This window comes from Strix uralensis, chromosome 5 (genome assembly GCF_047716275.1).
Source record: "Strix uralensis isolate ZFMK-TIS-50842 chromosome 5, bStrUra1, whole genome shotgun sequence".
NCBI classification, from domain to species: domain Eukaryota; kingdom Metazoa; phylum Chordata; class Aves; order Strigiformes; family Strigidae; genus Strix; species Strix uralensis.
Window position 1 is genome coordinate 45252588 of NC_133976.1, and position 16960 is coordinate 45269547.

At 37.5% G+C, this 16960-nt stretch overlaps 1 protein-coding gene across 1 annotated transcript in view; it reads left to right on the plus strand.

Moving 5' to 3' along the window:
* The window catches only part of OTOGL (otogelin like), a 102032-nt gene that overhangs the window by 15695 nt on the left and 69377 nt on the right, over positions 1–16960 (plus strand). The window contains 13 exon segments of the mRNA XM_074870243.1: positions 1904–2010; positions 2700–2825; positions 3533–3641; positions 3893–3939; positions 5331–5476; positions 6888–7011; positions 8693–8870; positions 9816–9940; positions 11726–11935; positions 12724–12889; positions 14005–14079; positions 15223–15275; positions 15975–16137. Of these exon segments, the coding sequence (XP_074726344.1) occupies positions 1904–2010; positions 2700–2825; positions 3533–3641; positions 3893–3939; positions 5331–5476; positions 6888–7011; positions 8693–8870; positions 9816–9940; positions 11726–11935; positions 12724–12889; positions 14005–14079; positions 15223–15275; positions 15975–16137 (1629 nt within the window).

Genomic DNA, 16960 nt, shown 5'->3' on the forward strand with positions numbered 1-16960 from the left:
ATATCAATGATACTGGAGGAGCTGGACCATTTGTCTGACACAGTTTGACTGTTTCTATAAGCAACCACTATGGTTCAAATTAGTAGAATTTTTCAAAGTAGTTTTATTTATGTAAATTCAGAGTTGTCAAAAGAAATTAAACTCTCATTGTCTTTGGTGGGAGTTCAGCTGCTGGCATTATATGCAACCTGGTGTTTTTCCCTTAGCACTCCAGACTCCTGTTTAGTTCTTGTCATTCAAGTTAAACTGGTGTTCCAGAGTATAACTGAATAGATAACTGAGCAGTGTACCATTTCTTTTGTAGCAGGGTTTTTAAATTAAGAGGTAATTGTCATAAATGGCAGGATTTTTACTAGATACTCTTATGGCCTTCTCAGAGTATCATCAATTTAATCAAAAATATACAGAAAGGATCACAAGACTAAAAGTAAGAATCACTCAGTATAATCCATTACAACCCATTAGTTCATTTTGGATGAAATTTTAGTTTTCTGTTTACCATAAAGTCAAGATGGAAGAATTTGTGTTTGTAGGCAAATCTCCAAAGTGTGCTTCTTGAAGTTTATGATCTGTACATTGATTTCACTCAGAGAAGAGATGAGTTGCCTCTGTGTGGTCTCTTTGTAAATCAGGAGTTTATTGTGACTTTTTCTCAGTAAAGGAAGAAGAGTGAAAAGCAAATTTTCAAATGCAATATTGCATCAGTGTCATGGTGTGAAGGTGGATTTGATTTTTGTCAACATGCGTATGTGTTGATGTGAATGGTGTGAACATTAAAAACCTTGAAGGAAGTTTCTGTGTGTCAGAACCTCATTAATTTAGGCTTATTTTGTTTATAAAAGAGACCTCTCTTCTTGTGGCTTAGTGTCAGTTTATGAAGTTTGTTGTGGGGCCAACTATTCTTTCTATTAAGACCCATTTAATTGGATTAGATAAGGAGAGCTGGAGAGATTCTGATCAATGTAACAAAGAGTATGGTGGTGTCTGATTTGATAACAGATGTGTTGAAAGCAGAATACGAACACAATATAATACATTCTTAAGACCATTAATTTTGGAAGTATGATCTTGTGTGCTGAAAGACAAACTCAGATGATCTGTCACAGTCATTCTTATAATAGAAACGTCACATTATGACTAGTTCATTTTGGCATCAAGTCCTCCACAGTGAGTGATGGGAGTTGTTGAACTTTCACAGTAACAAAAGGTTGGTGGTATCTCGCCTTATGTGACTTACACCTGAATAAAATTTGAGCTTACCTAAACACTGATGAATGTCTCTTTACTTGATCCTGTCAAAAGTGCACTGTACAGGTTCTTCTGTATAGACTAAGGCAGAGATAATGCCTTTGACCAAGGTCATGCTGTAAATCCCTGAGCCTGTCTACAGTTTTCAGAGAATAATACTTCTGGCTCTGAGCACTTCAGCACAAGGTCGGAATTACACCAACAGGGTTCTTCTCACCTAAGTTCAAGGGCTGATAGGCAACTGGAAACTTGAACTTGTTACTTGGACCAGAATGTCTTTTTTATCAGTGTAAGTCAGACTCTCCATGTCATGCACGAGGGAGAGGGCCTGAGACGTGGATCTTGAGACTGTTGAGTTGTCCATTGTCTTCAAGACAAGGTCATGTTTCTCTTTCACCACAAGCAGCATTTATCTTTTTTGTAATAAATTAGTGATTTTGTTTATTGTGGTAAATTAAAATGAAGTAACTTTTTGTGAGATCAAATGATAGAAGCACAACAGCTTATTCAGTATAGCTCATTCCTTTTCATAATATTTTCACTGTGTGCCATTATGACTTCAGCTATGTGTGAAGTATCCTGTGCAGTGTCCCTTGGCAGAGATTTGTAGATGGGATTTGAGTTCCTTGACTACTGTCTTGTTTTATCATTTCAGAGTGGATGATGATGAAACATACTGCAGGGCAGTGACAGAGTACGCTAGAGCATGCTCTCACGCTGGGTCCCCAGTGCGGGACTGGAGGGATGACTTTCCTGCCTGTAGTAAGACTCTTTAATAAAGCATACAATATGACCTTTGAGATACTTCATGTATTCATTTCAAATAATTCCATCTTGACATTTGTCACTACAGGACTCAAAACTGATACTGAAGTAGATCAGCCAGCTTCACTATTGCTAGCAAACAATGAAGTCAATGACTTGCTAGAGGAGTATTTTAATTCCATTATGATCTGATCTAGATCCATACAAAATTCATGTTTCCACAGATTGCTTGAAACATCATGTGTGCTCATCATATTCTAGGACAAAGAACAAACATCTGTGGAGATCTGATGTTGCCCCTCTTCCCAGATGACCTTTCACCCTCTACTGGCCCTATAACAGAATTAATACAGTCAATCCAGCTCCTTCTAGTTATCACCACCACCCATCAACTGCAGTTCAGTCTCATGCACAAGACTTTGAACTAGCTGAGACATGAGCACATGTTCCCCTGTCACGGAAACTATAACTTTTTTTGGAGGGGTGATGTAAGAATTTGACAAAGAAAGACTTAAATACTGGTGAGAGATTCACCACAGTTCATCATTTAAAACCTCTCCAAACAATCCATTGTACCTGATCTGAATAATTACAGTGCTGCACAACTATTTACTTAGGAGAGAAGCATTCTCCAGTATGGAGAGAGAAATTTCACTAATGTTCAATGTACCATGTATTTTTATTAGCTGAGAAGTGTGAAGACAGCTTTGTACACCGTGACTGTATCAGTTGTTGTCCACCAACCTGCACATTTGAAAAAGATTGTCTTGGCAGCAACCTACACTGCTTAGATGGCTGTTACTGTCCAGATGGTAAGTACTGTCAATTTTGTGTGAAAAAATATGTGTAAAGCTAATATCCAACATCATAATAAAGTTGTCTAAATAGACTGTGCTTAAAGTTAAAGCTGAAAATACAAATATTGTAAATTCTGCCCTAGCTGTTGTTATTCTTACTGTGATTCTTCCTTTTGCTATGTTCTAAACATTTCTCTAGAGTACAAAGGTGGCTCAGAATGAAATATCAGTTAAAATCCGAAGCCACCACTAATACTTGCTACAGTAAGATATTGCATAGATTTAATCTACTTTATTTGAATTATTCCAAAGTCTACTGAAGTTTTGTTTGAACAGAATGTGTCTTGTGGTCTGTACATGAAAACAAACTTCCTAAACCTGTACTTGATAAAAATTAAGGACTATGACCAGTCCTGTTCTAGAAGGACTAAAGATTATGCGATCTCAGAATCTTTTCATTTTTGAGTCTGTACAGTTTTACATGCTTAAGGCAGACATTTTTCATAAAGCAACTATTCAGGATGACAACTGCTTTGAGAGAGCTTCACTATTCATCACACAGCTCTCTGCACTCTCTTGGTGACTCTTTTTGCAGGTTCCCAGTTAAGACTGGTGGGATCACCTTCTGGCAGATTTGAATGTTTGAGTCAGATGGGGGAAGAGCAGTGATCTGGAGTTTGTTAATTTATTTTTTATCTCATTGTTAACTTCCCTCCCAATAGGTCTCATTATGGAAAATGGAACTTGTATCTCTGTGTCGAATTGTCCTTGTATTTATCATGGAACTGCCTTCCCTGTAGGCTCAAAAATTGAACAAGAATGTAGCAACTGGTATGTGAAAGCCTCATGTCTGTGTTTCCTCTCTCTGTGACTGCTGCCCATGGTTAGTTTATCGCTGTAGTCACACTTCCATTTTAAAGAATACTTAGTATCTATGTTTTACAGACTGAGCCCCGTGTACCACTAAATTATGTAATCTATTCTATGGAAAGGATGAGTTCAAGGCATATTAATGTCAAAGCTGATCTTTTTGCTGAAGATCAGAACACTGAATTTCTGTGTTTTGTGATTTTTCTTTTTAGTATTTGTATTGGTGGCCTTTGGAACTGCACTGATCATGATTGCCCAGGTATCTGTATTTCATTACTCTTTTCTCAGTGAACATAACGGATAAACTTTTCAGAAGACAACAGAATCAAATATGATCCAAGGGCTTGGGATGTTAATTTAAGAAGAAAGATTAAGCAGATGGATGTTGAGAGTAGCAGTGGGCCAGCTGGGGTGAAGCTATTAACTGCCTGATCATACTCATCTTACCTTTTCCCATTTGCTTCCCTAACTCAGTGTGTTACATCCACCTCTTGTTTTCTATCTCTGTTTATGCTCTATGTTGTTTGGGTCAGGCTGATTATTTCCTCTGCCTGTTCAGTACCTATTCAAGTATAAGGATCTCCTCACTTCTAGGTGCAATTGTAATGCAAGTAATAAGAAAAACATCATTCTGATGCTCAGTGTGCTGTATTTTCTCCTTTATAACAGCAGTTCATGTCTGGATAATCATCCTTATCTTAAAAGATTACCTGTCTCTGTAATGGGTTATTCAGAGGGACATGGAGTAGCTGGGTAGTGAAACTCCCATAGTAGTTCTGTATCTTAGACAAGATTATACTAGGAAACTTATGAAAGAGACAATTTTTTACAAATTAAGGAACACCCTCTGAATGAAGTAATAAACAAGGCTTAAGAGTTACTAAGAAAGGCTTGAGAGAGTGGATCTGTAGTGTAAAGCAGTTGACACAGAACTGCTCCATATGTCTTGTGAGTGTTGTGTGTGCACGTGTGGGGTTAATTATGACTACTTTGGTCTGGTCCTAGGGACTGTACGTCTGTTTGTAGTGGGAGTGTAGCTTCCACAGAGCACCTCCTGCACTAGTTACAGCCAAAATGAATCTAGTTCATGTGCTCTGACACTGCCTATGGTGTGAATGAAAGTGCAGTAAGTGGGGATGCACTGGAGACTTGCTTCAGCAGTGCACTCCTGCTCTGAACTTAAAAATGAATGTAGATGTTCCCTGAGGACAGACACCTGCAGCCTCTTCATGCCTGAGGTAACAAGCAGTGCCATAATACCTAGAAGGAAGGAGAAAGCAGCTTGTACTCTTTCACACTCAGTCATGCCAAAAGATGATGAGGAAGAAGATTCTAGGAAACTTCAGAGTTGTAATAAAGAGAAAACTCTTTTATATTTCAGAGAACTCGTGACTCAAGGCATCTCATATAGTTAGAACCAAAAGATGCTGCACATCAGCCTGTGCAATATGAGATGGTATCTGATGAAAATGGGTGTATATAACATATTTTATTTACAAATGCTGTATTTGCTAGATAGATTAAAGTTAGCCTGGATTATGTGCTTAGAAATAAGGAGAAAGTTTCTTATTTATCTCTCTTCCATCATTTACAGAATAATGATACATTCTCATGCAAGTGAACATTCTTGTTTATCCTTTTTCTCTCAAGCTGAGTGCTCCATCACAGGTAGCTCTCATTTCACAACATTTGATGGACGTCATTTTACCTTTCTTGGGATTTGCCAGTACATTTTGGTAAAAGGCACTGGGAAAAATAAATTCACAATCACTTTACAGAAAGCACCTTGTGGACAGGTAAGTCACATTTTTGTTGAACATTCAGAACAAACGTGTCCATCCATATTTCAGGCAATCTTGTATAGGTTCTACTGTAAACTATCAGGTTATGTTTAACAGAAAATACAAATTGAAACAGTTTTACAGATTTTTTGTAAGTGGTTGTATTGCTACGTGTTGTGTTGCCCTTTGTAAAATCAGTTGCATTTTTAGAGGGATAAAGACTAAAGAGTTACTAATTTGTGCACATTAACCAAGTATATACATCTTTGGTTATGGTACAAACAGATGTCTTAAGCTTTAGAAAAGCTCTTGCTGGCAGCACTGAACAGGTTTAATACGCTGCTAGTTAGGCAAGACATTTTTTTTTTTGGTAGCTTTAGATTTTTATTTGCTATGTTATAGCATATTTAATTTGTTGGAACAATGCCTTTTAGAAAACTATTCAAGAGACTAGCCACGACACATATTTGTTTGAAAGTGTTTTGGCAGGTATCCAACAACAGGCTTTATGAATAGAGGTGATTATAAAAAGTACTTATCTGTGAGACTGGATTTAATGTTGTTATTAGTCACCTAGGGTCTCAGGAGAAGGAGTTCTGAGACTGTCACTCACAGCTGCCTGTGTGCTGAGGGGGGCCTCAAGCATGGAATGGTTGGTTAGGTAGCCACTGAGAGACAAGGATACTACTGGAAATGACCCTTAGCACAACTCTAGGCACCTTGGAAAGTTTCTGGGTGAAAACATAGGGGCCCTGGGGAGCATAAGATGTTTGGTTTAAGCTGGTTATGTGTCATCTTTTCTCCTGTACTTAGGTTCACAAATTCTGCCTGGATAGCACTCTGAAATGATGGGTGTGAGTTAGTTTATAAGTCACCATTTCCTGATAGTCAGATATTTATAAAGCATTGTAGTATAGTTGTGGAGAAATTATATCCTTTTGGTCTGGAGTAAGAGATCATGACTAAGTTTCAAGATGAGAAGCCCCTTCATGTGTGCAATAGTTTCTTTCTGCTACATTGCTGCATTTGGTCTCTAGTTGCACTAGCATGATATAGACAGTGTCACACTCTTGCTCAAACACTGGTTAACCCAACAATGAGGAGCACTCAGGGTGGCCATGAAAGTATGGCTGTTTGAACCCAGTATCAGTACTTGGGGCCCCCTGTCCACTTATTACTACTGCCATAATAGCTAAAATGCATTGTCCTGGCTTTTACATGCATATACAATGCTTTATTATGTTCTACATACAATTTCAGGTGCTCTGTTTAATGCTTCAAGTGATAGTTTACAATTGATTTACCTGATGAGAGTTCTGGTATTTCTTTTCTATACAACTGTTTTTTCCCATTTGTTTGTTTTTGCTTTCCATGGTAATATTAATGTCTTTGCCTGTTTCTGACGGTGAAACTTGTTTTCACTTAGAACTTTGACCACGCCTGCATTGAGTCTATAACACTAGTTCTTGAAGATGATGTGAGCAAACAAGTAACTCTCACGAGATATGGTCAAGTCCAAACTGGCCTTAACCAAGCTTTTAACCTTAATGGTAAGAAGTGCATGGAATATAATTTTACAAGAGTTCACATTCTTTCTTTTATATGCTCCAAAGCTTTTTAATAATATCTGTCTATGAAGAATGAATTTCTTCAAACGTAACTTATGAAATATACAGTCACTTCTTATAACCTTAATAATGGTTCTAGAAATGTACTATTTCAGCCTGTGAAATAGAGTCCTTCATTATGCCCTCATTTCTTTTGAAGGCTACCTTCTTATTTTGAAGACTACCTAGAAATTCCACTCATTTTGTTTGTGTTTAGCGGGGAGGAGGTAAGAAAAAGAAGGGAAGTGAAGAGAGATTGGAAATCATCTTGATGCTGATGTTGAGGTCTAGCTTGATTAAAGCTTTTTGGAATAAATGGCACAGAATAGAATCCATGTGCTCTACAGAATCTACATTTCTTTCAGCACTGATTTATGCTGTGATTTCAGGCAGGTTACTTCATCTTTTTGGAAAGGACAGTAAAATAAATCAGCCTTAAAAGTATGTTATAACATTAAGCACTGAAGGTGGAAATAATATTGCTAAATTTTGTATCTTACAGTGATCAGTAGTAAATTCTTACCGGACTTTTTTTTCTTTCTGAAAGAGTAAAGTGGGAGTTCCCCTTTCATTTCCCAGTCTCTGGCAAAACAGAGTTTAGGGAGTTCTGTGCTGGTGCTTTCAGCTATGTCTTTTCTTCATTGAATTTGTCCAGTCACGGTTCTATTTTTGGCATTCACAGCTTCCTATGGCAATGAGTTTCATAGCTCAGTTATATTTTCAGCTATGTTGACAGTTCTGCTTTATAATTTAATTGATAATTTCATTTTGTGTCTTGAATCAGTCCCTAATCACTTTCTTGTCTTTCTACATAGTCTGTGACAAATATAATCTATCAATCACAAATATTTTGGTGTCACATTCTTAATAATTGGGTTTATCTAGTAAGTCTTATCAGCTAAGAACATCTTTAAGCATCACATAAGTATTTTATCTGTCTCTTCTCAGTTTATACATCTGTGTGTGTGTGTGTGTGCAGGCATAGAGGCTGATTGTGAAGGTAGATCTGCTTTAAGCCTGCAGCTGCAAGTAGCCCAACAATGTGCAGCAAATGAATGCTGTGACTGTGAAATTTCCATTTCCTCACATAATGGATTTGCTGGAGAGTAAAGCTGGGAATTTGATAGGGCCTTAGTTCACATACAGTCTAAGGAAGGAGCTATACTGATGTCATATCAATAGTAGTAAGAGAGAACCTTCTATCTAAAGATTGCAATACACTTTACAGACATCTGTTAATTAATCTTATAACATCTCTGGAGACTAAGAAACAAGTGGTTTCTTGTCTTGTCTTCTCATTGCCAGAGGCATGCTGTTGCGTTGCTTTCTTCTAAAAAAAAAAGAAATGAAAGAGTGGTTTCTGGGTAACTGACAGGTACAGAAAGGTGAGAGATTTTTTTACTGTCAACAGTAGTGGCAATTCCTGATTTGTGCTGCTGATGAAAAAGTTATGTAGTTTCATAAGTTCAGATGGAGAATGGGTGAGGTTATTTGGCTGCAGGTGAAGTTGTGCATAGTTTTTCATTTTATTTCTGAGTTTTCAAAATCTATTTTGTTTAAGGGATAAACTAATACAGGCTGGATTTCAGTGACTTTGGTTTTCTTTTTCTTTTACTATGTGCAGGGGCTATTGAAATTCAGAATATATCTTCTTTCTTTGTTCAACTGAAAACTAGTTTTGGTTTGAAGATACTGTTTGCTAAAGATGGAGAGAGGATCTATGTTCAAGTTGATGTCAGCTGGAAGAGAAGAACATTAGGATTATGTGGAACGTACAATGGGAATTTGAGAGACGATTTTCTGTAAGTTGCATATTGCACATTTAGATTGTATTTAATAACAAGTGAAAAGTTTTGTTGAATGTAATCATCTGATTACTTAATTTAATTAACATGCTCATACTTTATTAAACTAACCAGTATAAAATCTCTTAATTAAAATGTTAGTCACTTTTAAAAATATGAAACTCTTAAATTTAGCTAAGTCATTCTAAGATGTTTAGCTAAGTAATTCTAGAAAACTACCATATTATTTATAGAAGTTATTGGATGATGATATTACTTGAATGCACTTTTTTTCCTCCCTGTTGCTCCCTTATCATCAGAGCAAATACATGAGCACTGACAAAAAGAGTGGATGATAATACCAGATCATCCCCACATGATTAACACTTACTACTGCTTGATTTTTTTTTTCCAACATCAATTTTTAATGGAAAAAAAATATAATTCTGAACCACAGGAAGAGTTTAATTAGAAGGACACACTTTCCTTATTCTTTATTTCATTTCCTCCAAAATTCCTCAAGCTATAATGTCACAAAACTTTTCTAGCAATAATAAATGCTTTTGAAATACTTGGTGAAAAACAGTATCAAAATGCAGACAGCCTCCCTCTAGAACACTGAAATTAGCTAACAAGTCAAATTTTTGACATTTCACTGAATGTATGTACTTGAATAAAGGCCAAATTGTCCTTTCATTAATGACTCCTTGAATCAATTTCAGAGTACCTGAATAAAGCGTGAGGGCAGAATTTGAGTGTAAGAGAATTTTCGCATGAGTAAAGTATTGAGGAAAAAGCTTCACAAGCCCTCTCTTCTTTTATACCTCACAGATGGAAATTCTTTTGGCATGTTGAATGTTCAATGTGACTATGAATCTAAGGTTTTTTGATGTACTTGCATCCTTACCCATATAGTCCATAAGATCAGCAAGATGCTTGCAGTGTTGATCTTTTGCTTTCCAGTTCTCCAGCAGGGATGATAGAAGGGACCCCACAACTTCATGCCAATGCATGGAAGGTTTCCTCAGCTTGTTCTGTGCCTATCAATATTCCTGTGGTTGATCCCTGCAACATTAATCAGCAAAATGGTATGTTTTCACATGGAAATCTGGAGTTAGCTGTATTTTATTATTATGGGATATTTTTTCTCTATGAATGAGTTGCACATACATGTATTTCAACTTCAGTTTTAGATGTACGCTCTTTCTTTCCTTTTTATTTTTTTGGCAAAGACTATTCTTTTCATATATTTAGCATGTAAAATGAAGTCCTTTGTAAATACATCTAGTTGATCATTTAATGCTGGGTGTACTGGCCATGATTCCTAAATTCTGCTGTCTAATAGACATGCAGAGTGTTAGGCAGAACACTTTCTGTAGTCCTGTAAATTATGCAAGTCAAGAGGAATGATGCGATGCAAGTTTGTAGATTGACAAAGAAAGTACAGGAGACAGTGTCTTGCTGAGTGTGTTCAGATCAAAAGTCCTGTCTCTCTGACTTCTCCATGCTTGTTACATGAAAAGTTTCTTTATCCTACATCTATGCTCTCTGGAACAAACTGATGAAAACAATCTGAGCTCTGTGGATTTGTTCAAATTCCTGAGTAAAGATTTACTTTTGGCCAGTTGACGTGCCTATGTTTTGCATTGAACTTTCACTGCCTCCTTCTTTCCATGTTGCTGTTTTTTTCAGTTAATGAAGACAATGGACAGACAGTAGTTACCAATTCTGTCAGAATTTAGCGTAATGTTTTTTGACGTTTCAGACATAAGACCTCACTAAGGATGTGGGATTTGGCCATATTTAGAGCCTGTGGGAGCAAGCCTAGAATAACTATAAAACTTTAAGAGTCTGGGGCATTCTAAGACTTTTTATGCCTTCAGCATCGGCTGTCTTCTAAAGCAGTACATCTTGGCCAAGTTTGCTCTCTCCAAGATACTTCATACCTCACCTTCAGTTCTGTGCTTCCTCAGTGAAGGTGGAGTTTGACATAAATGTAAGCTGCTTAGAGCAGGAGGGTGGACTACATAACCTGAAGTCCCTTCCAGCCTGAATTTTCCTGCGATCCTGTAATCATAACTGGAAAAAGCAGTCCCTGAGTAAGTAGTCCTGCCCTATGCTCCCACCTGTGCTGAGCCAGCACAAGCATTTTTCCAGGTCTGTGATGATCTTAATCTGATGAAACTGAAAAAGAAATGATTGTTTGTTTGTTTACTTACTTTGTCAGGTTACTTTTCAACCAAGTCAAGTTCATTCCTTGAATCTAGTTTACTGAGAGACTCCAGAAATCCTTGTGTCAGTGTGTGCATGTGGGAATGAACAGGGAGGATGAAGGGTAGGGACACTCTTTTAGCAGCAAAATTGGCTTAAATATGATCCACACAATGGTGTTCCTGAGATATTCCACCGTTTGGGGTGGTAGTATGCTTCAGTGGTAGGAGGAGTGTCTGTTGGCACTAGAAGATATATGGCCAGCTTGGGACTTGCATGCCCTCGAGCTCCAGTTTGTAATTCTTCCTCAGTCCACCTGCCAAGAAGTATATGGCCATTGCTGATTTCAAAGCTAAGTGAAGCACCAAGTAGGAAAAAACATATTCCAAGCTCTAGAGGTCTCTTCTAACTAATTCTTTTGAGATATATTATTTTGCCATTTAAGTTTCCTGCACTACTAGAGGAAGGCATAACTGTATTTATATAGTTCTTTTTATCTTAAGTGAAGTTTATTGTTGAGGGAGTTGCTTACAATGTCAGTTTTAAACTATAGAACTTTGCAGAAAGACATTGTATACAAGTTTTTGTTGCACAACTGGCTGTTTGGTTTTAATGTTCTTAACTGTTATATTAAAATGGATCTGGCTAAAACCTTCTTTTAGCTGGGTATGCATCTCACTGTGATATCATCAACCAAGAAGTTTTTGCTCCCTGCCATGCCTACATCAGTCCAGGACTATACTACCACCTATGCCGCTTTGATGCATGCAAGTGTGGAAGCAGCTGTTTGTGTAATGCTCTGGCACACTATGCTTACGTCTGTGGCAAGCACGGGGTCATCATTGACTTCAGATCTCATATTTCTTACTGTGGTGAGTAATGTTGGCAGAATGGAGTATCTTTTAGAAATGTGTAAAATTCTACAAATCTCATTTGCTCCGCAAAATACAGGGATTGACGTTTTTTGCTGGAAACTAGAATTGTGTCATGGGCTAATGACATACTCAGGGGGGAACGCTAATAGCCTTTACATTAGGCATCTGAGTTGGGGACCCTGAGATGCCTCACAGGGGGTCCTGTCCCTTTCCGTTGGCTACAGAGAGAATTTAAATTTCTGACTTTGAACCCCTGAGTCATATGGAAGCCCCTATCAGGCTAAAGTAATCAGGGAGTGGCAGAAGCAGGGCTGTTCTCTAAGCAAAGGCAAGCCAGGGTGGTGGGGGCTCTCCAGGGCAGGCAAGGCAGGGTAGGTAGTGACTTGCCAAGTAGGATATAGCAATGATTTAAAACAAGGCATTTCTAAACCATGGAGTAATGCCTCAAGCCTAACTGGACCATTCTTCCTCTCTTGGAAGCCTGAATTACTAGATAGACACACCCATCACACACACTTAACATACATAAAGAATAGACACTTCTTACAAAATAGACCATTCCAGCCAAGGAATCGTCTAACATAAACCCACCTGAATCTAAACATTTCTAACTTAAGAAATCAGTAAAAAAGCATATTTTCCTCATGCGTTTTAACTCACCTCAGTGCAGCAAGAGACCATTTTGCTTTGCTGTTCTGCACTCCCATGATATACTGCTTTGTTTTCTAATGTTCACAATTTAAGAGTATGTTGTTCTCCCTTCTCTCTCCCTCTCTCTCCTCCAGCTGTGATGTGTCACAGTGGTATGCTTTATCATCAGTGCTCTTCTTTTTGTAAACACTCCTGTGCTTCGTTTTCTGTGGCAAATATCTGTGGTGATGACTGTGCAGAAGGATGTAATTGTCCTGATGGGAAATATTTTGAAGAGTCAGTCAACTTTTGTGTATCAATGTAAGTCGTAAGAAAACAGAATATATGCGTAGGCAGATTTTCCTCTTTCCAGCAAGATTTAAAGTAGTTTTTCTGGTGTTTCTCTCGAGACGTAGATAACCTAAACAGGATAGCAAGCAATACATGAAGATTTCATATCATTTTGTACCAATCAATAGTGGGGCCTCATCTGCTACTGTGTGTGCAGCAAGCTACTTCACTTCAGAGAAGATATGTCACATTGCTTTAGAGAAGGGTGATGAAAATTTTTAATTAATGGGAAAGCATTTTCACATGAAAACCTTGTTTTTAACACTTAAGAAAAAATGAGAAGGAATCTATGTAGTAGAAATCCATAAAGTCAGGGATAGTATGGAGAGTGTGATTAGGACTGTCTTTTTTCTGTCTCACAATGCAAACCCCTTCAGTTAAATGGAAGGAAACAGTCAAAGAAAGGAAATAATTTTTGTACATTGTGTACCAAAATTATACAGCTTACCACCATGGGGAGTTACTGAGTTCAGGTACCGAATTAAAAACTGGAATGAATGTTTATATAAGTTTCAAGATTATACAGAGTTATTGCTGTTCATTGCGACATATGTTTTGGAAAGATCAGGAAAGTTCATACTGTAGGGATAAAGACTGTTTCAGACTATTAAAGAGTGTGAGGTAACTTGGTATTCCCATAGTTTTGCATGGTTTCTAGGGAATTCTGTTGCTACTTCTATCCCATCTGGCTCTTATCACAGACAAAGTTAATGGATTTTGCTATGATAGTTCCTCTGCCCCATGATTTTGACAGTACTTTGAATGGGAAAAACATGTTGCCATACTACTCCCATAACTGTGAAGAAAAGCTCCTTTCTATAAGACTAATGCACAGAAACAGTAAATAAATAATGTGGAGACGAGGAAAATCCTGGCCTTGTTGAAGATGGCAGGAGTTTTGCCACTGACTTCATACAGTCAGAGTGTCATCCTTTAGGTTTTTCATTTAGAAGTATACTGTAAATATAAAAATTGAGTTAATAAATTATAAGGCCTACTTACCATAATAGCTTGATAAATGAATTGCTCTTAAATCCCATTTCATCTTGCTTTTGTGTCTACATGAATAAATATTCTTTTAACAGATCTGCCTGTCATTGTCATTACAAGGGCAAAGCCCTCCACCCTGGAGAAATCCTCCCAACGCCAACAGGCTCCTGGTAGGTTTGAGCGCCAAGAATTTTATCTTTCATGTATCACAGTCTGGATGTTACTCAAGAGCCTTGAGAATTTTTTCATCTAGAATGAAGGTCTATTGCATCAAGATTTTATTTTTGTTATACACTTAGTAAAAGAGAGACTAATATAAATTGGATTATGTACCTGCTTATTTTAACAACAGAATACCTGGAAAATTCTGTAAGCCAGGGACTAAAGAGTAACTCAAAACACACACACAGAGGTTGTAGTCCTGTTCTTAGACCTGGGGACATTATGATAGCAATATGAGGCTTGTTTTGGAAGAATAAATAATGTGATTCTATTTTGGAAAGTCTTTCAAACAAAGCCTTGCAGGGAGCTATATTTGTGTCATTTTGTATTATTAATTTATGACGGAATCCTGACCTCACTGAAATGAGTGGGGAAACCTCCCAGGTTTCCTGGTCAAACTTGTTCATTTTACAAGAAATGTTCTCAACCTGCTGATTTAAAATCATGTTTGTGACTTGAGTGTCAAGGCTGATTTTTGCTGAGGTTTTATGTATTATAGTTGTTATAACTGAAGCTTGGTAATCATGTAGTTCAAGAGGTGAGAGTAGGAGCTACATTTTTTCTGCCATTGCTATGTCTCTGCATTGCATTATTTTTTTTTCCACATTTTTTTAGAGGAAAATGAAAAAATGAGGACTGGGTTTATTGTGGAAAGTGTTTTTCTGCAATTCTGTATTTTATCATGAAAAGACCAAAGCCATGTATCCTAATGTCTGTGCAACAGGAAATTTGCGTACTTTATCCTCTCATATTCACCAAGGCAGATAAGATTTTCTGTTACACTGCCAGCATCCTGAATCATCTGGCTCTATATTCCCGCAGAGGCTGACATACCCAGCTTCCTTTTTATTTTAGTGAAAGTTAGGCAACTAAATAGTACGTAAACACCTTTGTTAGTTTAGGCCCTCATTACAGATCAGTGATTAGAAAACACCCACAAAATGTTGGTCAGAACTCATGCTTTCAGATCTTAATTCTAATTCTCCCCTTGATTTCTGTTTAAGTTGAATTAATTTGTATTATCTTTTTTAACATTGTGGCTACAAAACATTTTCCCCTTGAATAAAGATGGGTTTGTTTTTCTTTTCCAGTCAGTGTTTGAATGGAACAGTGAAATGCATTGAAACCACTACAGAAAATACAGGTAATTTACAGTCTTGTCTCATATTACAGTTGCACAGAGAAAGTTTTTGACATTGAATAGTCATTTGATTTTCTCCTCATATGTATTTTCATTATGAGATACTTAATGTAATGACATATTTAAAATAGGAGGTTGGGAGCACAAGTCTTGGTCTTTTCTTTTTCCTTCTTCCATAGCACAAATTGTACTACTAAGTCACTTGGGAAATTAAAAAAATAAATAATTACATGTGAGGTGTAGGTCAATATGTTCTCACGGGAATACCTAAAATTAGGCTCACTATCCATGTTTAGGAAGCCTTATGGTCTTGATTTCTAGAAAGTAAATTTTTAATTAATTTCTAATAGATTTAGAAGGGATTTCAGTACACTGAAAATTATGCCACTTCTGAAGATTCTGTCTACCTAAGGCATAATTACTCCATCTTTCAGAATGGGATGTGTATCAGAGCCAGGGTACATAGATCCAGATGCTTAATATTAAGTTTTGGTCTATTTTTTTTACATTAAAACATATGTTAATTTTATATCTCTGTAATACAAATGAAGTTATAGACTTTTATTCAGATTGTATTCTTATGTATACTGTAATGTAGGCTAACTGTGCATTAAAATAAATAGATTGTGAACAAAACCAAATAGAAAACCTTCAGTGTAAAAGAAGGGTTGATCTCATTTAACCTGCATTTTGCATTTGAAGTTCACATATGCCCTGAAGGAAAAATCTACTATGACTGCAGATCTCCTGTGCCTGGATTACCAGCAGCGGGTGTGAATTGCGGGATCTCTTGTGCAAACCTTGCCATGAACTTCTCCTGTGTCCCCTCGCCACCCTGTGCAAGTGGCTGCATTTGCCCCCCTGGGTAAGCTTTGGCAGAACAACCTTGAGCACAAGCCATGTACATATTTTTCACAGTTTAACTGCATATTTTTTTGCTTGGTTTTTAAATTCCAGTGGTATCAAACCTCTGAAGCTATTGTTCTATAAATTTTTGCAGATACACAGTCTGCAAGAGGCTAACTCTTTGTCTCTGAAAGCCCTTTTCACCTTTCTGCTGGTGTGAGGCTCCATGCTATAATGCTTCCTCAGTCGGAGTCCCTCAGTTTCTCCATCCTGAGACTATGATTTCACTATCCCATGAGATATCCAGCTTGCTACCAGTCTGATTGGCTGGTATTTGGGGGTCTCTGGGCAGGAGATGACTCACACCACTTGCACAGTGTAGTTTATTTGAGTGTAAAAGCAAAAATGACAAAAAATCGTAATGTAAACCATCTGTGTTCCTGCTTACTGCCCAGGTGATTGTCTCACCTAGACTCCTATTCAGGCTTACAGGACTGATGCCCAACCTGGGGCAAGGAGGTGAGGGGTGCAGCATGGATCCTGCCCTCTCCCCCTTCATTCTCTCTGCCCTTCTGAACTCAGACAAAGTATTTGTTTTCTCAGCTCATATATTTGTATTTGGTGCCCAGAAACAGTCTGCTGAGCTTTGCAGGGGCCAAATCAAAGTACAAAATCTAAAAGCATTTGTTGTGAAGTTTCTGACAGGATCAACCACCACTCCCTCAATCTGTTTCCATTCCCTCCCCTGATACTTGTTGCGCGCACTTTCAGATTTAAAGAATCAAATATGCTGTGCCAATTGCAACAATTTGACCTCAGGTGGAGTGTTCCCTGTTTTTTCT